General features: G+C 44.2%; 1 protein-coding gene across 1 annotated transcript in view; it reads right to left on the bottom strand.

The window, feature by feature from the left end:
- Positions 1 to 22,818, bottom strand: part of FBXL13 (F-box and leucine rich repeat protein 13) — a 177,214-nt gene that overhangs the window by 1,532 nt on the left and 152,864 nt on the right. Inside the window, exons 19-21 of the mRNA XM_074942528.1 lie at positions 15,490 to 15,624; positions 10,772 to 10,935; positions 5,464 to 5,691 (exon numbers count right to left, since the gene is read on the bottom strand). Of these exons, the coding sequence (XP_074798629.1) occupies positions 5,514 to 5,691; positions 10,772 to 10,935; positions 15,490 to 15,624 (477 nt within the window). The 3' untranslated portion in view covers positions 5,464 to 5,513. The remainder of the gene's footprint in view (positions 1 to 5,463; positions 5,692 to 10,771; positions 10,936 to 15,489; positions 15,625 to 22,818) is intronic.

Here is a 22,818-nt window from a genome sequence, read left to right as displayed (position 1 = left end):
ACCTCCTCTCCACTGTTCTCTGACTTCTCCTAAGCATCCACAGATAGCATGCAGATCTTCGTAAAAGCAACATGTCTGTGGTTTTGCACTAGTGAGACTGTTGGCCTCCCTGGCCTCCTTGGCTTTCATGCGTCACTGCTGCAGGTCCCTCTTGTAGCCCTTCTTCCCCATGCCATGAGTGATCTGCTCGTAGATATTGATGTTTCTATGCCTGGATTGGAGCTGTGCCTGCCCAGCCTCTTCTCCCCACAGAGATCCATCACCTCCTGTGTACTCCAGGCAGGAGCGCGTCTGCAGTGTGAAGCAGGCATGGTCAGCAGGGCAGTTGCTAGGTGAGCTCTCCATGCCAAGCAAACAGGAAATGGAATTTCAAAAATTTGTGGGGATTTAGAGGAGAGGGGCGTATACCTGTGCATCTTGCTGCCGGGCAGTGGAGTTCAAAATGGTGACCAGAGTGGTCACAGTGGGGCATTGTCGGACACCTCCTGGAGGCTATTAAAGTTGACTTAAGTAATGCAGTGTTTATACTGATGTAATCCTTCTGCCCATCAGAGTTGGCAGCAACAAGGGCTGGGTTCAGTATCTAGGGGTTCCATTTCAATAACACAATGCAAAACCGGCTCAAGCCCCCTGCAGTGACCTGGGACAAATATATACCACCCCCGCTAGGCGCCTCTAAGAGGCAATACTTCCGCTCTCGCAAGCACAGAGTCTGAGTGTAGCAAAAGCCTTTTAATAACAGAGAGAAACAATGTGGCATTATGTTGGGGAAACACTACCAACAGGATTCATAACACAACCCATGAGCAAAAAACCAACCCCAAGCAAATTGGGGCGTGTCCTTTCTCTTTGGTTCTTGAGTCCAGCAACCCAAAGTCACCCAAAGTCCAACAACCCAAAAGTCTCTGTCCCTGGTCAGTGCAGCACCAGAGTTCGAAAGTTTATCTGCAGAGTTTTACCTCCCAACCTGGGTGGAGATGGGGGGGGGAGTTAAGGGGCACCTTATGTGGTCCAAAGCCAATTGCCCCACCTCTCCATGGGGCTCTGCTCTGCTCCACCAGCCATCCCACAAATCGCTCCCCTCTGCCAGCCGTCCCATGAGCCGCTCCAGCCGTCCTGTGAACTGTTCTATTCCAAGAGTCTCTCTGTTCTGCTCCAGCTGTCCCACAAACTGCTCCACAATATATCTTTAGGCTCCCCCTAGTACTTAACACAACACTCAGTGATTTCAGCTCTTAGTAAGTTTAGCTCTTCTGTGATTTCAGCTTGTAGTAGGGGAGCCTCAGTGCTGGTGCACCATTGGCCCAAAGTGAATTCTGCTCAGCAGTCTGTAACTAGACTGCTAATAGAATCAAAATTAGCTCCAATATTCCACAGTAGAGAAAGAAGAAAGTACAATTAGCATATAAGGCCCTCATGGGGGGGGGGGGGGGGACACCACCAGATATTAATACCTGTCCCCAACCTCTCTCCCTTCACTGAGTTTTGGAACCCATGTCCCTTGCCTAGCGGGTGCTACTTAGTTGATGGCGACTCCCTCCATCATAACCAAAGGCCAAGTACAGTTCCACTGTCCTTGATTCACATAATCAGGATAATAATTTATTTTTCCTGCCCCAGTAACAGAGACACTGGGGATCCCACAGCAGCCAAAGTGACAATTTGGGCAGCTATGGGCCCATGCTAGGCAGGGTGGGTGTGCCTATGCAAATGAGATCAGCCCCTGAAGTTCTTTTCCGCAACTTGTCACAACTCACCACCAGATGTCAGGGTGGAGCTCATCCTGACTCTGCTTACATCGACACTGCATCAACCTATGTTGACTAAACGCTACGCCTCTCATGGCGGTGGAGTTAAGTCAGTGTATTTGGTGAGTTACATTATTGGGCGCGACATTTTAGTGTAGACAGTTACAGAGCTAGGTTGACGTAAGCTGCCTTATGTCAACCTAACTCTGTAGTGTAGACCTGGCCTCTCTCATCAACAGCAGTTGGTCCAATAAACGAAGTGACCTCACCCATCTTGTCTCGCTAATATCCTGGACCGACATGGCTACACCAACACTGTATACGTGTTCCTTGGCTTGTCTTTTCTCTCCCGCTCCCTCAAGTTCAGTGTCCTGACGTGTAAAGACAGGATTTTCTTTGCTCTTAGCAGAGGCAAGTGGGCAAAGTTTCATTAGCATTAGGAAACATAACTTCCCATTATGCCATTGCCACCAATATATAATCTTCAAATTTCCTTCACATTAACCTGGTTGTCTGTGACCCACTTCAAAGAGTTATTTTCTACCAGGGTGCGGTTAGATACCTGGTGAAAGGAAATGCCTTCCTTGCTGTAACCCAGGCAAAAGGCCCTTCTTTGGAAAGAGTCTTTTCAAGTGTAAATTGACTTACATCTCGGGAGGCGTTAGTCAGAGCCAAGGTGGGCTTGCTGGTTCAGGCTGGCTTATCTTGTAGGCAGTTATATTTAGATTGCAGCTGCACTAAAACCACACAAAGGTAGGCCTCAGTGAACAGGCAGTCACTTGTCATGTCACCATTAATGTGACACTGTACCTTCTTTTCTGTTGTTTCTTATAAGGTTCGTAGCAGCCTAGTAGGAGGCAATGATGCTGTGTCTTGTCCCTGGAGCCCTCCCCAGGGCTGGGGAGCAGCAAGAGGAACTCTTCGCTATGTGGGGTGCAGGCATGGAGAGGCAACAGCATACCTGGGAGTGGGTACCGTAAAACAGAGGCAGGCACAGGCATGCCAGGTAGAGAGGGGGAGACTTGGCCCTCAGCATGTCTCTTCATGGTGCTTTCAGGTCTGCATGTGCTGCCTTGCTTATGTGCCCTACACAGTCAGCAGCGGTGGAACAGAAAAAAAACTTTAAAAATTGACTAAAGGATTTACCACGTCATTGCGGCTGTAGGTGGAGCTGGACACCCAATGAAAGAGCAGTGGCTGAAGCTGCTGCCTGGAGTATGTGTAGGCGGCACAAGGGGATGCCAGAGATTCCTCTGCCTTCAGCAGTTTGGTGGGGAAAGTGCTATACAGGGAATGGGGGAGGGGTTACAGGGACTAGGAGTGGCTAGAGATGGGGATCATGGCAGTTACAGATACCCCAGTGCCTGCACTCAGAGCTGTTTAGTCCTTCCCCCTGCCCCCATCCCCTTCCCACCTGACCTCAGAAGTTCACACCCTTCCCCCCGCCAAACCTTCCTTTACCCTGTCAAGCCTTGGCTGGGAATCACTCCCCTACCCAACCAGGGCCCTGCTTCTTCTCGGGTCAATAGTTGCAGAGGTGGCACTGATAAAGCCAAGGTTGGTTACAGTCCCTGCTCCCGCCACCCCATCTCTCCTCCCCTGCTGCATCCCTGCTTCCCACCCCCAGGGCCCTGCTTCCTTCATCAACATGATGCCTCCCCATCCCCATGGATCCCTGCTTCCTCCCCAGCATTACAACCTTTCCTCCCTTCCAAGTCCCTGCTTCCAGTCTCCACCATGCCCGCCCCTTGGGGGTCCCAGCTTATTGCAACTACGGGTGCATCTAGGCGCCCTAGTTGTGGATCAGGACACCAAAGCCAATCCTTGGCCTGAATAACAAAAAGGAGGTGGTAACAGCTAACTGGCCAGTCAGAAACTAATTTCAAAAATCTGTGTTGTCAGCATCCCTTTAACAAGTAACTGTTCCCCTGCAGTGTGTGCTCTCCAGGTACTGCAGTGTTGGGCTAGTGCATGGAAAACTTTATTCTGGTTGCATTGTTAAGCGTGAGGGACATGAGATGTAAACAAAGACCAGCATAAAAAAATAAATTATGTACAGTCTGTGGTGGCTGTTTAGACTGTAAGCTCTTTGGAGCAAAGATTCGTTCTTACGGTTTATCGATCACCTAATACAACAGGGCTCTGCTTTTGGTTGAGGTCTCTATGTGCTGCCACAATACAAATGCAAAATAATAAAGTAAATTAAAATTTTAAAAGCCTTTGTCTGACTACAGCACAGTGGTGTTTGTACGAGAGGTACACAAGTTTGGTTCTCAAAACTGAAATTTAATCTGAGGCCATCAAACCACATATTGAGTGCAGCCGGTGGAGAAAGGAAAAGGAGAGTTCACAGCCCCACTGCTGTTCATAATTCACGATGCTCTGTCTGTGTGGGCATGTGCACTCTAAATCACCAGGACACGTTGTAAAGCCAGCCCCTGTTCTACTGCTTCCCCTTGTAAGTGCCATTGCTGATGCACAACAGGGTGACAACAGAGGGCCTGCATATTATTACCCTGCATAGCGCTTAATTAAAACCACATCGGTCATTGCTTTCCCCTTAATCTATGTATTTTTTTGTCTGGGAACAAGGGGTGTTGAGGTGGAGCAACACTGATAGTTTGAAATGGCAGGTGTAAAAAATTAACTAAAATTAACGAAAGCATGCGATGGGGTTCAAATTCCTGAAGAAATTGTCAAAGCCAAGGCTTTCGTTAACTGTTTTAGTCAAAGGGGACACCTATTGTTTTGAGTCCCGCTGCTCTGTTCCTTGACTGGTACTGTTCTAGGACCAGTCTTACGATTAGCTCCACACAGACCTATACTACCACAGGGATTTGCACTGACTTAAATGGAACGCCATGCAGCAGCAGAAGCGTATGGATACGTTTTGCAGGATCGACTCCATAGATTTTTCTGCTAATTTTTCAGTCTCTTTGGTCCCTCTATCTTCCATTGCACTGGCTCTCTCAACTCTGTAATTTCATATCACTGAAGGTAAAAATCTCACCCTTCATGTTTAAAATTATTTAGCCTCCTAAAGATCCAGCTAGGTGTCCAGAAGGATTTTCAAAAGTGTGTGTGCACATAACTCCCATCAGTGGTAGTTAGGCATCAAGGTGCCTAGTAGGATTTTCAAAAGCCCCAAGCTGTAGCTTTAATGATCTGGCCTTAAGTAACGTGGAGAACTACATTTTTAGAATGAGAGGCCTGAATGTGCAATTACGTCAATGTATGCGCAAGTGACCATTTGAAGATGCAAATACGTTATTTGCATATGCAGTTGAGGTGGGCGGATGCTCATACCAATATTTGTCCTTGATATGAACTAATTCTGTGGGGTGCTGAATTCCCCGATTTTTGTGAGAGCTCAGGATGCTTCTCCCCTCATGGGGGCAAGCCCTAGTCAGACCCTCTCGATAAATAAGACCACCACACAGCTTCTCTATTAGTTACATATCATGAAAGTATAAATACTGCTTTGCAAGCTGTACAAATGCTGCTCAGGCCTGGAAGATGATGAACACATCTGAAATTTCACTAGATTGATTTAGCACCTGAAAGCTCACTAAACAAGCTAGCAATTTCATTTCTTTGCACAGTATTTGTGAATGTGGGCAGCAGTACTGCTGCTAAGAAGATTTGGAATAAACTCTTCACAATTCAACTAGAAAATCTGCGTTATTAAATGACTATTTTAGAAACAGGAACTTGCCATTTCATTTTTACACTCTCTGCTGAAGAAAACTTGAAACACAGAAGATGTTATGCAGCTTCTTTGTTTTCATTCCGGTACAAGGCTTTAGCTTTTTCAGGTCCTGTTTTGGGTTTCTTGTTGTGGGGGAGTACACCTCCACCGCGATCATACCCAAGCCATGAAGGCGGGTCGGCATCATTATATTCGTGCTTCTCTAGCTTGGCTGAATATTTCAAAACAGCTTGTCTGAAACAAAAATGAAAATGAATACTTGGCAATTTCTACCAAGAACATTTGTAAAAAATATGAACCCTCAGGGCCAGATTCTCAGGGTGACCATATTTCCTACCCCACTATGCCTTTTGAGAAGCAGCAGTTGATACAATAATGGTCTTAGCCTCAAATTCTGTCCCAGGACAAAGTAACTGTTTCACTCTGTATGAAACATGCAGTACAGTGGGTGGCTCTATGGTTCATGCTGTCATTTGGACATCTCCAGATGAGTTGGGGGTGTTACTGGGAGGTCACATTCTCAGCTGCTAGTGGGGAGCAGACCTGGTGTAGTGCCGTCACGTGACAGCTCTAGCGGATGCTGAGCTAGCCTGGATGGTTCCAGACACAGCTCTGGCCTAGCTTTCCTTGGCCACAGCGAAAATTCCAAGGACATGGCCTTTGGTTTGGGGTTATAGAAGGGGCGGGGGGGAGGGAAAGGAATATGACATGCACCACTACATTTTTCAGTACAGGGTATAGACAGTTAGTCTGTATAGAAGGGTTGGCCAAACTTACTGACTCTCTGAACTGCATATGACATTCTTCAGACGTTTGAGAGCCGGGTCGCACCTGCCGCAGCTAGGAGCTTCAGCCTCGCAGGAGGTGCCTGCCGGGGCTCAGGGCTCCAGCCCTGCTCCTGCTGAAGCCCCGAGCCTTGGCAGGTGCACCCCACTGGGCAGAAGCCCCAAGACCCCCCACCCCATTGGGGAGAACCCTCTATCCCACCACCCGCTGCAAGGCAGAGGTCCCGAGCAGGGACTGTCTCCTTGTAGAACGCCTTGCACATGGGGCCCCCAATATGATTGGGGTCTCTGAGTGCTCTCCCCATATTAAGATGTTTAACACAGAAGGCGGAACCATCTATGCCCAAAAGAGCATTGACTCTAAAGGGACAAACACAGGGAAATGTTTACGCCCTACAGGCAAAGAGATAGGGGCGGTGGTAGGCGGTGGTAGGCGGATTACATTATTTTCAGTTGAATACAGTAACTTCTCTAACTAACATCCAACCCTCTCTCCTGCCCCATTCCTCACAACCACCTCCAGCTTTACATCCAGGATCCTTACACCTTCGCCCACCATTTACATTTCTTCCTTCCCATATAAAAGAGCCATTCTCTCATACGATAAACAAGTATAATAAATAAGAGGGTGATGTTGGTGCATGTTTTTGTGTTAGGTTTTGGCTTCAGGCAGGATTTGAATGTGGAGAGGGCCAATGGGCTTCTTCACCAGCTCAGGGAAGGAATCCCATACACAGGGGGAAACATGGAAGGAAGTGGGAAGATGGCTGTGGAAGAAACAGGCAAATGCAGAATCGTGAGTGGCATCATTAGCAGCAGAAAAGGGAATGGGTGGCTGATGCAATAAGAGACGAGGTTGGCTAAGCAGGAAGAATTCCTTTCTGACCACAAAAGCACATTTTAAAGATCCAACATTACATTACTTAGTTGTTAACACATTCCTGTTAACAAGATGAACACAATAGTTTACAAGTGTTTTTATACAAGCAAAAATGATACAGATGAACCCATGTGCAGATGTATATGGTGGGTGATCGGCTACAGCTATCTAGTACAAATGCCACTTGTCCAGGTCTACTTTCCCTTTGCTTATGGAAAATTGCTTTCAATGGATAATGTCTAAAAAGCGGGTCTTATTGCACTATAGTAGCTATTACTACTTTTTTGGAGGCTTATGCTGCTCCGTGACTGGAGTCAAAATCGACCAGATTGCCAGAAGTGGCCATTATTTATCTGTCAGCATGTAACAAAACATATGGGTTAAGGAACGCTGCATTATATTACATTGTAGTTATATATCTAGAGCCTTGGAGCCAACACTCTGGGGAGGAGTAAGAGGACACTGCAATAAAACAAATAATCAGCATTAATGCAATTAATGCATTAATGCAATTAAAACAACTGGTATTCCTCAGTCAGAACGAAGCTTTTGACCTTAAGAAATGGGAGTGTGCAGCAAGGAGAGGGAGAGAAAGGGAAAGGTAAGAAGGAACCTAACCCAGCACACTGCAAATCTCCTCTATGATGTAAGAGCATTTGGGTTATATAAGCTCTCATCTTTTCTGAGCCTTGTCAGCTGCAAAGCTGTATTATTTTATGACTCTATAGCTCCTGCAAACATAGTCCCTGTGGGCTGAAACTTGGTGCTCAAGGAGCATCAGTCCAGAAATAAGCTTCTGTGTGCATCACATTTGAAAAACAGCAGTGTACAGTGGCTAGAAACAGATTTTTATGTTGTTAGATATTTTTAATTGCTTCTGAAACTGCAGACTTCTGCTTAATCCTTAATCCAGTTTATGTGATCACTTTGTGCTGCCTTGATTTTTGAGCCTCAGGAATGTGTGGGAGGCCCAGGCCCCCCGTCCTGTCACTCATATGTACTAAACACATGGAAAATATTAATGAATGTTTCCTTTTTACAAAACAGCATTAGTCCTAAGTGAATCACAGCTAATATCCCTATGCTGCCTATGCTGCCATACACTGAGGACTATTCTTCCTCTTTCACATCCAGTAGTTGAAGCAGGCTGTACCAGTGTCACGCCTACATGAGGATTCTCTGGGCACTCAGATGTGATTAGTTAACTGGTTGTTAATCTCTGTATATGGCCCTATGCAGCAGGCCATATTTATTCCAAATTATGGGTTTTTTTATTTTAACATTTGCAGAAACCTGCAGCATGTTATTAGACTGACAAATGTCATCTCTAACCATATCTGAGATTGGAAAGGATGGACCCTCTATTTGCTTGTAACTGCTTACTAGAGAGCTCTACGGGTTTGTAGCTGTCAAGATTTCGTGATTGGTTTGGGTTTTTTTAAATCTAACAATAAAAATAAAATTGTAAAAAGGATGTAACCTAGTGTCATGAAATGTGCCTGAATGTTTATACGGCTGAGTCTGACTGCTAAGTGAAGTCTGGTAGGCCCGAGCGGTGTTTAATAAATAACAGAGGAATTCTTTTAGCAGCATGAAGTGCACATGGCTTATAGATGTCCCTGGCATCTTTAAACTAAAACCATATTTCTTCTATTATTTATTTAATATTTGTAGAGTGTGCAGGAATAGCCTGTTTTGTTCTGTAGACTAATCTCACTTTACACAGACTCCATCCTCTCAAACGCTAATAATAGTCTCTGAAATGTGAACGTATCTAGGAAATGTAGAAAACAGACATCGCACACTTTGAAAAACAGCCAGCCTTGCCCCGTTTTTGTAAACATTGGGGTTGAATAAGCTCCTTAATGATAACAGTTGGTTAGTATGGAGAAAGAGAATTTGGGGCTATTTGTGAGTGGTATATTATGTATGACAAGTCTCTGCTTATTATTCCTTAGCTGAAATTATGGAAGTGGTGAATGAAGTGCATGGAACCCTAAAAATAGTCCATGAAATTCAACGATAACACTATCATTCTTCCTACTGTCACTGCTGAAAATCTAAATCACGATTAATAAATGTAGAATCATTGTTATATTGTGACTTCAACCCTGATGAAGCTTGGAAAGCCGAATGGAGTTCACAAGAAGTCACAAACAAACACCTTGTGAAAGATCCACCACAGAAAATCCCTGGCTTCAATCTTCTGCAAAGCTTATGTGCAACCCTAAACCACACTGGCACACGCCATGGCAGATGCGGATACTTGCTGCAAAAATGGAAAATTAAAAACTCTCCAGTGTGTGACTGTGGTCACCCAGAACAGACCAGGAAAAATATAACAACTCAATACCCAATTCACAAATACAAAGGAGGCATCACAGCAAATACACTCAGCTACTCCAGATGCAATTATCTGGCGTAACCATCTAAATGTCAAATTATAGTAGTTGATCTACATCTGCATCAGCCATATGAAGAAGAATTGTTGTACTGTAATGATGATTTTGCTGTGATTATTGCCTAGAAACTGAATGTAGCTTTTTGTCAGCTTCCCAGTACAGGTATTGAAATACAACATTAAGTTTAAAAAAAAAGTGGAACTATATTGTGACAGAGTGGGATATGTCTGTACCAAACTGTGAACTCAGTTTTGTTTCGTTACTTCCATTTTTGTACTCTGTCCTCTATCCTGTCTTCCATTTTGTGTTCTGTGTTGAATAAATAAAACAACCTGACTTGGACAAGGTCATTCTCTTCCAGACCCTATCTTGCTAAGGGGTGTGTGGGACTCCTCAAAGAGGACTATCAAGATATGTCATAAGGGCCATCAACTTGAGTGACTCTCAATGACTGGCCAATCTCAGGGGAAAATAGTTATCTTCATGTGGGGCTTGCATGACAGGGGCTAAAATTTCCCAGCCTGCATATGGCAAAACAGGGTCAAAGACTAGAATAAAAAGGGGGCTTATCTGAGAAGGGAGGCCATCCACCACCACAAGCCAGAAGACCAGGCTGAAAAGAAAGCAGGAAGGCCTGCCTTGCCTGAAACGCTGATGAGACCTCTGAGTCACAGATGGGGTAAAATCAGACTAAGGGTGGACGCAGCAAAGAACTAACTCTCTAGTGGGTTCTTCAGCATAAAAATGACTGTGGTTACGAAATTCCTTGGCTAAGCCTGTATTCCTTGCTAGGCTGTCATGTTGTCCCTGAAAGTGTTAATCAAGAAGCTCAGAGTGCCCACAGTGAGGTGGGACCCTAAAGGAACATGTATAAACACCTGGAGGCTCAGGAGGTCTGAATCATTGGTTTCAGGGTTGAAGGTGTCCAGGTTGTGGAGCCCCATGTTCCAAGGAAGGGTGGCAGACATGAGGTCTGGATCTGGGAGTGTGCTTCTGAGGCCTCAGAGCTAGGAACAAAGACATGGCTCTTCCCACGAGTGGTTGGGGCCACTCACACCAAACTGGTGTCCATCCAGAGGGGGAGTGGACCAGGTTGTAACATAGATCGCTTTACATTTCAATTCCAATTTCATAAAACAACCCATGTTTTGGCCTACACTTAATTAAACTAGTAGTGACAATGATATTTGTACTCATTCAAAGTTTACACTGATCTCTCAAGTTTGGCCCAGGAAGCAACATCTTACTTGGTAATATTTCTGCAGTACAGCATCTTAAGAATCCGGAGTTGCGTACAACCTTTCGAAAGGTATTTTAGTGTTTTGTCAGTAAGACGTACACAGCCTGAGATATCCAAGAAGTGGAGATAATGGCAGACTCCAGACAAATACTGAATACATAAATCCGTCATCTGTAAATCCAGCAAAAGAAATACACATACAGAAGTTAGAAGATTGCTGGAGATTCCAAAGAAAAACCAAAACACAACAGCCTAACTCAAAATTTTGAAGTGTATCATTTCAGGAAGATTATACTGAAAAGTACCATATAGGACATGAAATGTATGGAACAGATGAATTCTGACTATCAGAAATAGGAGACGAAAAAGACTATAAGTAACAGTTAAATGTTGGGAGTATATTTGGTGTCAGTTAAATATGATTCCAGTACATTCCAAAGCATGTAGGGATGTTTCAGCTAATCATAAGTCTGAAACAGCTCAATACTCCCAACCCCATAATTTTGCATATAGCATATCTCATGTGGTAGGATTAACTGTTCTCAGATTATTCCATTTAAACTGTTAGACTCATCCATTTTAGAGTTAACTACAGGGAGAAAGAATTTTAATTTTAATAACACCTATTTCATATTTCAGTACCGTATCATAAATGTGTGTTGTCTTGTGACTGCTTTTGTTTATAGCCTAAGGTGTCTTTCAGTTTGTCCAAGACAGAACTATTCAGCGTCACTTTACAGTTCCATAGTCTGATCTGGAACTGATCACCAGTAATGCAAACTGAAGTTTGCTTTGGGCACCATATAAGGCCTCATTTCTGCAAGGTACTTAAGTGTGTGTGTAACTTTAAATATGTGAGTAGCCCCATTGACTTCAAAGGGAATACTTATGCCTAAAGTTATGTATGTGGCTAAGTACCTTGTTTAATTGGGGCCTAAAATCTAAAGGAAACTTGATGAACACAAAAAAATCCTATAATAGGTATTCAATCAAGCCCAGATTATCCATGGCCCGAATGGAATGGAATGAGGAGTAGCCTTCCCCACCCTTGTACTTCCTGTGCAAGGGCCAGGAACAATCTCAGTCCCTGTGATCATGGGAGTCTAACAGGGGCAAGGAGGAGACGAGGTTGTAACTGTCTCCCCTTCACATTGACAGTAGCCCACAAAGCTGGACAGCCAGTGCACTATCCCTTCGCACAGTCCCTCCTGGAGCTTCACCTGGGGAGATGCAGTTCTATAACACCTTTCCTCAGGGCTGTCATCAAGTCCTACAATTGACTCAGAATAGGCCTGCTTCTGTATTGAAGTAAACAGAAGTTTGGCTAAATAGATGCAGGATCAGGCCCTATTCAGGGAAATCTATTTTAGTCACATACACCAATCCTGTTCATGTCAGAGGTCATCTTTCCATTGAATTGTATCTTTAGAAATTCATCATTTAATTGGATTAGTTATTCAATCAGGGATTCATTTTCAGCCCTCACTATTTTCTCTCACTCATGTGGTTTGCTGCCCACAACAATTACATTATTTCTTTCTTCAAATAAAACTATTTAACAATTATTTCTTGAATTGGCTTTATGAACTCACAAATTACACAGGAGGTGTGGTTGTGCTATATGCAAACTGCATGCTGAGGTTTTTTGTGAAATGAGCAATGTTTGGAAGATGATTGTTCTACATGTCCTAGAAATGTATGTATGGAGATATAGATGACAGGGAGCCCAACTGTGCTCTCACTAAAGTCTATGGTTTTTCAATATGAAAAGGATTACAGTGGTCAGCTGTGCTTGTTTTCTGGGAATGTCCAAATTTCCAGAGCACATCTCACAACACTCTTACTGGGAAGTGAATTTCCTAAATTATAGTTCCTATGTTTTCTCTTTATGGCCTTTTTGTTTATTCAGTTATTTTTATATAGCTGATATTGCAGGCCAAGACTCTGCCAGGCATACTAACTTGTCCCTTTTAGAACAGGAGATTAGATCTTGCTTTAGTCTTTTTCTGATCATTTTTAAATAGTGTCTGAGTGGAAAATATTTCCTACTTGGCAGCTAGATACATTGTATTTATGTTGAAGATTGCCAAAGGCCCCCCCAACTGATAGGACTTTATAGAGTTTCAAACTGGGTTAAAGCTTGCAAGATCCAGTATGGGTTTGTCTGAAAGATTCTTGATGCTGGAGACCGAATATTCTAGACTGTGAACAGTTACCAGATTTACTTCATAATCTTTTTAAGGAGAAGATATATAGACACAGGGTGGGGAGAGGAGAAATGTGGTGGGATGCAAGTGTTTATCTTCACTTAGTATGGAAAGATCTCTTTGCCTGTAGATTGCCCTGTATAGCATTATTATTTATTAATTATTATTATTATTGAAAAGTTAATTGAACATTTAAAAGCAGGGAAGAAATGTGAGATACCTCTGGAACTGACATTTTGGCCATTGCATTTAATTGCTAATGGCTGAGGGTGGCTTTTAAAAGGATTCAACATCAACCACTGACTTCAGTGGGAGCAAAATTAGGCCAACATGAGTACTCTTAAAAATCTCACCCATAGAAGCAGGACTCTTTCTGCAGAGGGAAATATTTGTGGACACAAACTTTTTTTAAAATTTACATTTGCTAGAATGCAGTAAATAGTGTTATTACTCAAGCAAGCAAGCATATGTGATTGAATAGACACAGGGAGCAGATGTGCTAAGTAAGTAAGTACTGGGACTAATGAAAATGACCTAGGCATTTGTGTTAGCAGTAAAATGGAAACGGAGCCCATGTTCAGTTGGGGCAAAACAGACAACTGCGATGCTAGGGTCTAACTAAAGAGGTACTATGTAAAAGATATGGAAAATTGTCACAACACTGTACAAGGTAATGGTGAGGCTGAATGGCGTTACTGGAGTTAGTAACTGGAAATAATTTTCATTAAAATGTGTAAATAACTAGAAATACAGAACAAAAGTAATTCAGCAACTTCACTGAAGCAAACGTCGATATCGGAGTACGTGTAACAACACACAACATTCCATTGTCAATGGATCAGATGCAACGGAGCCCACAGCTGTAACACCTATGACGCCGGGGGGGGTTCTGCGGGACTGTGTGCTCGCAGAACACGACTCCCCCGCAGATTTCCTGGGTTGCCCTACGGAAAATGGCAGGGACGCCAAGGGAAGCCGTGAGTGGGGTGGTGGTGATGGAGGGAGGGCCAGGGGTGACCATGGAGGCAGTTTTTTGGGGGGAGGGATTGCCCCCCTCCAAACAGAGGTGAGGCATGGGGGGCACACGGGGTTACATGCCACTGCCCCCCCAATTCTGCAAGGGCAGAGCTGCCCAGCTGAAGGAGGCTGTCTCCACTCCGCTGACTCTGCAGCTAAATGCTGCCTCCTGGGTCCTAGTGCCAGTTGTGCTCCCCTTCTGTGTGCTGGGAGCCTTCCAGTTTTCTATCCTGTGCAACACACAGTGGAGCTGGATATGGGGGGGGGGATGAGGAAAATGAGGGAATGGGGGATGAGGGGGGAAGAGGCAGTGGGGAAGGAAGGGAGGTGGAATAGGGCAGGGGGAGGGGAATGTGGGAGTGAGGGGAGGGGAATGGAGAAGAAAAGGGGATGGGGAATTGCGGGAGGAAGCAGGAGCCCCGCATGTGGCTTCCCCTCAGCAGCAGCTGGGGAGCTCTCACCCTGACAAGCCCTACCCCCCTACACCTGGACCTCTGATGAGCCCCCCACACCAAGACCCCCACCCCACTGATCCCCAACCAGCTGCACCTGGACCCCCACCCTATCAAGCCCCACTCCCCCAGTACCTGTACCCAGCATCCAGCCCCCCACCCGAGCCCCAACCACCTTCCTGCATCCCCTGCAGAGTCCCATTGTCCCTGAACCCGGAATATCTCATTAGCCTCTGTGCATCCAGATCTCCCACTGAGCTGCCCACACTAAGATTGCCCCACACAGAAACCTCTTACCTCACACGTGGATCCCCCCACACTAAGTCCCTTCACACTTGGATCCTGCTGGGATGAGCCTGTCCACCCACAACTGGTACACCTGGCGCTGAGGGACAGCGCCCCAGGGCATTTCTGGGGCAGGCCCAGCCCTTGCATTGTGTTAGGGTCAGGTGCAGCCTCACTGCCGAGTCTCTGTATCGGGGGAGGTGTGGGCTTCAGGGTGATCTCCCACTCAATGCAGCCAGTGGCCTGTGCTCCCCACTGCCAAGCTTGAGCCACACTTATTTATTGACAAATAAAATTTGCAGAATTGTGCAGAATTTTGAAATATTGTGTGCATAACTGAAAATGTTTTGGCACAGAATTCCCTCACGAGTAACATATGCACACACAGATAATAATATACTAACTATACGTAAATTTTTCAAAATGTTTAAGTGACTTAGGTGCCTATGTCCCATTTACAAATGTGACTTGGGCACTTGGGAGCTTAATTCGTATGGAAAATCAATAGGACCATGGCTCCGAAATCATTTAGGTGCATTTGAAAATTTGTGACCAGATCAATATTCCAAAGGTCAATGTTAGTTCACTGGTTTTAATTATTGGTGATTATTATATATAACATAGTTAATTTTTTTAATGTTGAAGAATAAGCTATAGGATGGTTGCAAAATGTGGACATCAGCAAGTCAAATGTCTCAGTGCTACATTATTTCATTTTATGTAATAGAATTTCTGGAACTACCCTTCCCAGCTCTTGTACCTACCTTGTGGCAACCAGCAATGTTGAGGGATGTAAGTTGGTGGCAGTTAAAGGCAAAAGCTTTGACAGTTTCATTTGTCAGTTGAAAGCAGTAAGAGACATCACAGTATTGTAGATCTTTTGCATCCTGGCAGAACTTCTGAAACACAGTTACAAACACCCAAATCAAACTCATGTACCTTTTTGGATGCTTACAGTTCTATAATACATTCACACTAATCTTCTGATTTACTTCAATCACTGTAACTGATTAATTTATTATTTTTCTCATATTGAACATGTGGAATAAGATACATATTATCAATGAGATTACTCAGTTGCATTCCATAACTCCGAACAAAAAAGGAGGAAATGCACCAGGTGACTATTTTTCATTTCTGACACTGGTAGATCACGAAGTGTGTTCTTCAGATCACACCTAGCCTCTTTCATTTAAGTTTCATCGCACTTACTAAGATAGAAAAAAGACTGAGTTTGTGTCTTTTGCAATGAACATAACCAAACATTAAGGGTTACATTTCCAAATGGGCCACAAAAATACTCTGTTCTCTATTGTGGCTTCAGATATCCTTGCTGTACATATTAAAAGGCATTTGGCAAGCAAAATAGGCAACTGTGTCTGGGCAGATTAATTGGAAGGGAGTATGGTCTAGGTGTTTGATCTCAAAACTGCAACTAAGGAGGTCTAGCTTCTTGCCCCAATTCTGCCACTAACCTGCTGTGTGACCTTGGGCAAGTCATGTAAAATCCAGCTTTTCAAAAGGCCCTCTTATTATGGGTGCCTTAGTTTTTTGAGGGTTCAACAAACTTACAGTCTGGTTTTCAGAGCTAGTGAACACCTGAAGATTCCATTCACTTCAATTTCAGCACCTCTGAAATTCAGATCTAGTTGTTTAAAGATGGACACCCATAAAAGGAAATATCCAAACTTAGAGGCCATTTTTTAACATTTGGATGTTAGCCTCTCTGTGCCTTAGCTTCCTTAACTCAAAAATGAAAATGATGATTGTGAGCCTATTAATTAATGTTTAAGAACAGAAGAACACAACATAAGAACATAAGAATGGCCATACTGGGTCAGACCAAAGGTCCATCCAGCCCACTATCCTGTCTATCGACAGTGGCCAATGCCAGGTGCTCCAGAGGGAGTGAACCTAACAGGTAATGATCAAGTGATCTCTCTCCTGCCATCCTTCTCCACCCTCTGACAAACAGAGTCTAGGGGCACCATTCCTTACCCATCCTGGCTAATAGCCATTAATGGACTTAACTTCCATGAATTTATCTAGTCCTCTTTTAAACCCTGTTATAGTCCTAGCCTTCACAACCTCCTCAGGCAAGGAGATCCACAGGTTGACCGTACACTGGGTGAAGAAGAACTTCCTTTTGTTTTAAATCTGCTGTGCATTAATTTCATTTGGTGGCCCTTAGTTCTTATATTATGGGAACAAGTAAATAGCATTTCCTTATTCACTTTCTCCACGCCACTCATGATTTTATATACCTCTATCATATCCCTCCTTAATCTCCTCTTTTCCAAGCTGAAAAGTCCTAGCCTCTTTAATCTCTCTTCATATGGGACCCGTTCCAAAACCCTAATCATTGTAGTTGCCCTTTTCTGAACCTTTTCTAATGCCAGTATATCTTTTTTGAGATGAGGAGACCACATCTGTACGCAGTATTCAAGATGTGGGCGTACTATGAATTTATATAAGGGCAATAAGATATTCTCCATCTTGTTCTCTATCCCTTTTTTAATGATTCCTAACATCCTGTTTGCTTTTTTGACTGCCGCTGCACACTGCATGGACATCTTCAGAGAACTATCCACAATGACTCCAAGATCTTTTTCCTGATTAGTTGTAGCTAAATTAGCCCCCATCATATTGTACGTACAGTTGGGGTTATTATTTCCAATGTGCATTACTTTACATTTATCCACATTAAATTTCATTTGCCATTTTGTTGCCCAAGCACTTAGTTTTGTGAGATCTTTTTGAAGTTCTTCACAGTCTGTTTTGGTCTTAATTATCTTGAGCAGTTTAGTATCATCTGCAAACTTTGCCACCTCACTGTTTACCCCTTTCTCCACATCATTTATGAATAAGTTGAATAGGACTGGTCCTAGGACTGACCCTTGGGGAACACCACTAGTTAACCCTCTCCATTCTGAAAATGTACCATTTATTCCTACCCTTTGTTCCCTGTCTTTTAACCAGTTCTCAATCCATGAAAGGATCTTCCCTCTTATCCCATGACAACTTAATTTACGTAAGAGCCTTTGGTGAGGGATCTTGTCAAAGGCTTTCTGGAAATCTAAGTACACTATGTCCACTGGATCCCCCTTGTCCACATGTTCTTTGAAGGGATCAACAAACTCTAATAGATTAGTAAGACATGATTTCCCTTTACAGAAACCATGTTGACGTTTGTCCAACAGTTTATGTTCTTCTATGTGTCTGACAATTTTATTCTTTACTATTGTTTCAACTAATTTGCCCGGTACTGACATTAGACTTACCGGTCTGTAATTGCCAGGATCACCTCTAGAGCCCTTTTTAAATATTGGCGTTACATTCCAGTCATTGGGTACAGTGCTTTGCAAAGTACTTTGGAGACTCTCAGATGGAATGTGGTATAGAAGTACAAAGTATTATTATTACTAATAATACAGTCTAGTTTGCTCACAGGTTCTTGCAGTATCTGGACATTTTTGCAGGTACATGTGTTGCACCCTCCTTTGAAAATGGGGTCTGAAGAGACCAAAGAAAGAAACCTGACTAATTTAATGTAGTGTATACTACACCTTACATTTAACCTTTGCATCTACGATGGCCAAGAATGTGAACCAGAATGTCTGACAAGCTGCAGGTTAAATAAGTAATTTAAAATAGACTGTGCTTCACAGCTGCCCAATTCACATAAAACCTTACTTTGCATGAAACAAGGTAAGATAGATCTACATACTATGGCATGTTTGAGTCTTTGCAATGAAGCTGCTATAAACAGACAAACCAATTCAGAACCACAATATGACACTTTCCTCCTTCCCCCTCTGCATCTTCAGAAATCCTTTGGCTTGAATCTTTTTCAGGGGTTAAAGCTGTTTATTTCAGAACCTCTCTCTCTCTCTAAAGGGAGATGGAGGATGTCCCAGCACCTCTATCAGTGCAGGCAACCAACTGGACGTTGCAGCTTTTCTCCACAGTTCAAGCCCCCAGCCCAACTCCTTTTTGGGATAGCTCGTTGTGGAGCTAGTGTCCTCTCTGCAGGGCCCACAATACAAATGTAAATGACCTAAAATAGTATTTTATACATCAAAATATCATGATTTTCATTTCCAGTCAAGTGTCTCTGAATCTTTCATGGCTAGAAGAAAGTGCTTGGCCCTATTGGGAATCTCCCCTTTACAGTGATTTGTAGCCCTGAAGGGTGGTAAGACATCAAACCTTAAACTTGTCACTGGTCCAGCCTTCCAGGACTGTTCAGCGTGGGCCTATCACAAGTGTAATTTAGCATGGGATAGAGTGGCAATTCTACCTCTGTGAGGGAAAGAAGAAAACATTTATGTGGCAGACTGAGTTAAAAAATGGTGGCTGCTTGAAGCTGCTCAAAGGTTTCTAGTAATAGAAATAGTCCTGAGATATAGGGATTAGTGAAAAGAGTGGCAGGTAAAGGTGCATGATGAATGCAATTAATCACAGAGATATCACCTCCATATATGTGGTACATACTATCAGTAATAAAATATATCACATATACAGCTGTCACCCTAAAAAACAGTATTTACCAATAATTACCTGATTATTGTATCTGAGACACAGCAGTATTCTGCTTAACTTAAAATATGAATTCACTGTAGTATCTCAGATGCTTTGATGTGGTAATTGCTGGTAAATGCTGACTTTTGGATGACCAATGTATGTAAGTGTGAACTGCATGTGTGTGTGGGTATATATACAGCCAGACCTGCACACACTTTATAATTTCAACTTTATTTCATTAACCAGTTTTTAAATCTTACCATCTGTGTCTAGCGCTGCAGTTTGCTTTTTGGATCAGTATGGTTATGATAGGTCAGCAACTGCCGTTTTTAAGTACAGTATATATCTGGTTGTGAATGTTTTACTTTAAGACACTTTTGTTTTACTTTAAGAGTGGAAATACAGAAATTATAAATGTTAGCTAGTATGGCTTTCATATTTTAATGCCAGTTTTGCAGGGTGTTAACTGCAGTGCAGAAAACTTCTAAATCCCCAATGACTAAATTTTTTTCTCCTCATGTAAGAGAAGCCTAATTATCTTCAGCATTAGATCCCCACATGTGATTAAGTCATTACTACATTCCCAGCGAGGGTATGTAGTACAGGCTGCAGCCAGGATTTCAGTGTTTGTGTGATATGCTTAGATCATTTTTACTGGAATTGTCAAGCTGCTACAGTCTGTCATGTGTACAGATTTAAAACATCCATAAAAAATTAGGTACTGAAGCTGCTCCTACCATTAAAACTCCCCACTAACTGTGAATACCACCATTAGCCCAAACGTAGCTTTTTACAAGTTATCAGTTTAAGTCCTGAAAAATCATACAGCAAAGTATTTTTATAACCTGTTGAGGAGTGCTGGGGAACTTAGTGCTGCCAAGAATTATTTTCTTTAATGAAAACAATAACTGGCATATAACATGAAAAATGGCATATAACAGAACATCTGAATATTTTGTTATGCTGTATCCTTTGTGTAAATTACATTTTACTTTAATAGACTGAATCTTTTTTGGGAGATAATCTATACAAGGCCTCCAAGTCAACACAAAAGGCAAAACAACCTTGCCAGCATGCAATTCCCATTGAATTTCATGTTCAGTGACAGGACAAAAATAACTGATAATGATTAAAGCAAATCAGATGTGAGCTTGAAAGGTGGTGATGTGACGAAAAAATGCAGTTTTGGGCCGTATACACAGAGTTATCACGCCACAAACAAGGAAGGGGACAGTCCCATTTTAAATAGCACTGGTTGGATTGCAACTTGACTGAATTTTTTCTGGGCACTTCAGTGCAAACACCGTGTTAATACTAGAGCTGTACGAATCATCAATTTTTTAGTTTGCTGGCTGAACTGAAAAAAATTTGCTTCACATCAATCTGAAATGAAAACTTGTTGGGTTTCTTAGTGAAAGAAAAAATGATTTGGGTAAAATAAAATATTTTGTTTTGAGTGGGGGATTTTAGCTGCTTTTTTATTAAAATAAAAGGAAATGTGGAATGCCATTCACAAAACCACTGGACGAGGAGGTGGTAGTGCCCCCCCTTATGCCCCTGTGGTAGAGCACTTTTATGGGATATGGGAAGAGTCCTCTCTTTGCCTAATTTGGAGCAGAAGTTTGAACAGAGATCTCCCACACTGCAAATGAGTGCTGGGCTATAGGGTATCCTTGGTGGATCTTTCTCAGTCTCGCCTCTTGAAGCTGTTCCTCTTCGTATAAATAATGAAATATTCACTGCACCATGGAGAGCACTCTAACATGGGGTTAGGACACTTGCCAAGGCAGGGGTGCCAGTCCCTGTGTCAAATGAATATTTAATTATTTATACAAAGTGGAACAGCTTCAACAGGAAATACTGAGAGAAAGCCACCCCACAACACCACATAACCCAAAACTGCAACTTTCAGCAAATAAACTATTATTCTGAAAACATTTGCCCAGCTCTAGTCAGCACATTGGAGGGAATTCAGAGAAGAGGAATGGTCTTAGGTGGAAAAGTACTATATATATAGTTTAGCACTAAGGAATGGGTAGGAAGGGGGAAATAGAATAACTGTCTACAAGTCAGTGATGAGCTGCCAAAACCTTAACAACCGGGTTCCCTCCTCACCCCACGAGGGGGCTGTGGCTCACCCCGGCCCCCCAGGACTTTGCCCCATCCAACCCCCCCATGTTCCTTGATGCCCCCCCGGGACCTCTGCCCCAACTACCCCCCTCCTCTGTCCCCTGACTGCCCCTAAAACCAGGCAGGAGGGGCTTGTGGGCCACCGTAGTGGGTGCCCACCCCACCCCTAAGAGCCAGAGGGACCTGCCGGGGGGGAGGGGGGGAATCCCGGCGGTTCTTACCTGGGACAGCTCCCAGGAAGCATCCGGCAGGTCCCTCTGGCTTCTAGGGGCAGGGGAGCGTAGCTGGGGGGGAGCAGCGGGAGCGGCCACTCCCCCCACTGATCACATCAAAAGTGGCGCCTTAGGCGCCAACTCCCTGGGTGCTCCGGGGCTGGAGCACCCATGGGGAAAATTTGGTGGGTGCAGAGCACCCACTGGCAGCTCCCCGCCCCGCGCCCGGCCCCAGCTTACCTCCACTCCGCCTCCTCCCCTGAACGCGCCACCCTGATCTGCTTCTCTGCCCCCCCCCCCCCGGTTTCCCACGAATCAGCTGTTCGCGCAGGAAGCCAGGGAGGGCTGAGAAGCAGGCTGCGGCTTCGTGCTCAGGCCCAGGGAGGCGGAAGTGAGCTGGGGCAGGGAGCGGTTCCCCTGGGCCCCCCGCCGGGTTACCTGCTGTGGCGTGGGCAGCCCTCCTTGTGGACCGCCGCCCCAGCTCACCTCCACTCCGCCTCCTTGGGCCTGAGCGCGAAGCCGCCACCTGCTTCTCAGGCCCCCGGCTTCCTGCGCGAACAGCTGATTTGCGGGAAGCTGGGCCGGGGGGGGAGGGCAGAGAAGCAGAGCGGGGCGGCGTGTTCAGGGGAGAAGGCGGAGGCGGAGCGGAGGTGAGCTGGGGCTGGACGCGGGGTGGGGAGCTGCCAGTGGGTGCTCTGCACCCACCAAATTTTCCCCATGGGTGCTCCAGCCCTGGAGCACCCACGGAGTCGGCGCCTAAGGTGCCACTTTTGGCCAGTGGTTAAATTGAGACGCCCTTTTAGAACCAGTTCTCCCTCGCAGGACAACCGGTTCTAAAAGGGCTTCTAAATTTAACAACCAGTTCTAGCGAACTGGTGCGAACCGGCTCCAGCTCACCACTGCTACAAGTATTTCATAATATGATTGGTCTAGATCATTCCCTAGATAGGAAAATCCTCTAAACAGGACAGGAAATTTCAATCTCTGCAATAATTTCTAGCCTGTCCACTTCACAATCATTCCTTTTTTCTTACCCCTCCAGCTTTCTTGGCAACTTGGCTCCTATAGCTGCTATGTACCCAGGAGCTCCCAACTGGCAGCTGACCTACAGGGGAGTTTCTCATGGCATAATTGCAGAGGTAGTGAGAAAGTTTTTGTTTTGAGACAAGAAGCTGATTTATCTTGTGAGCCATGTTCAATTTTAGGGAGCTGACTTTATACAGATGA

The sequence above is a fragment of the Natator depressus genome, chromosome 1 (assembly GCF_965152275.1).
Source record: "Natator depressus isolate rNatDep1 chromosome 1, rNatDep2.hap1, whole genome shotgun sequence".
Taxonomy (NCBI): Eukaryota; Metazoa; Chordata; order Testudines; family Cheloniidae; genus Natator; species Natator depressus.
This window is presented reverse-complemented; position numbering and strand designations above follow the sequence as displayed.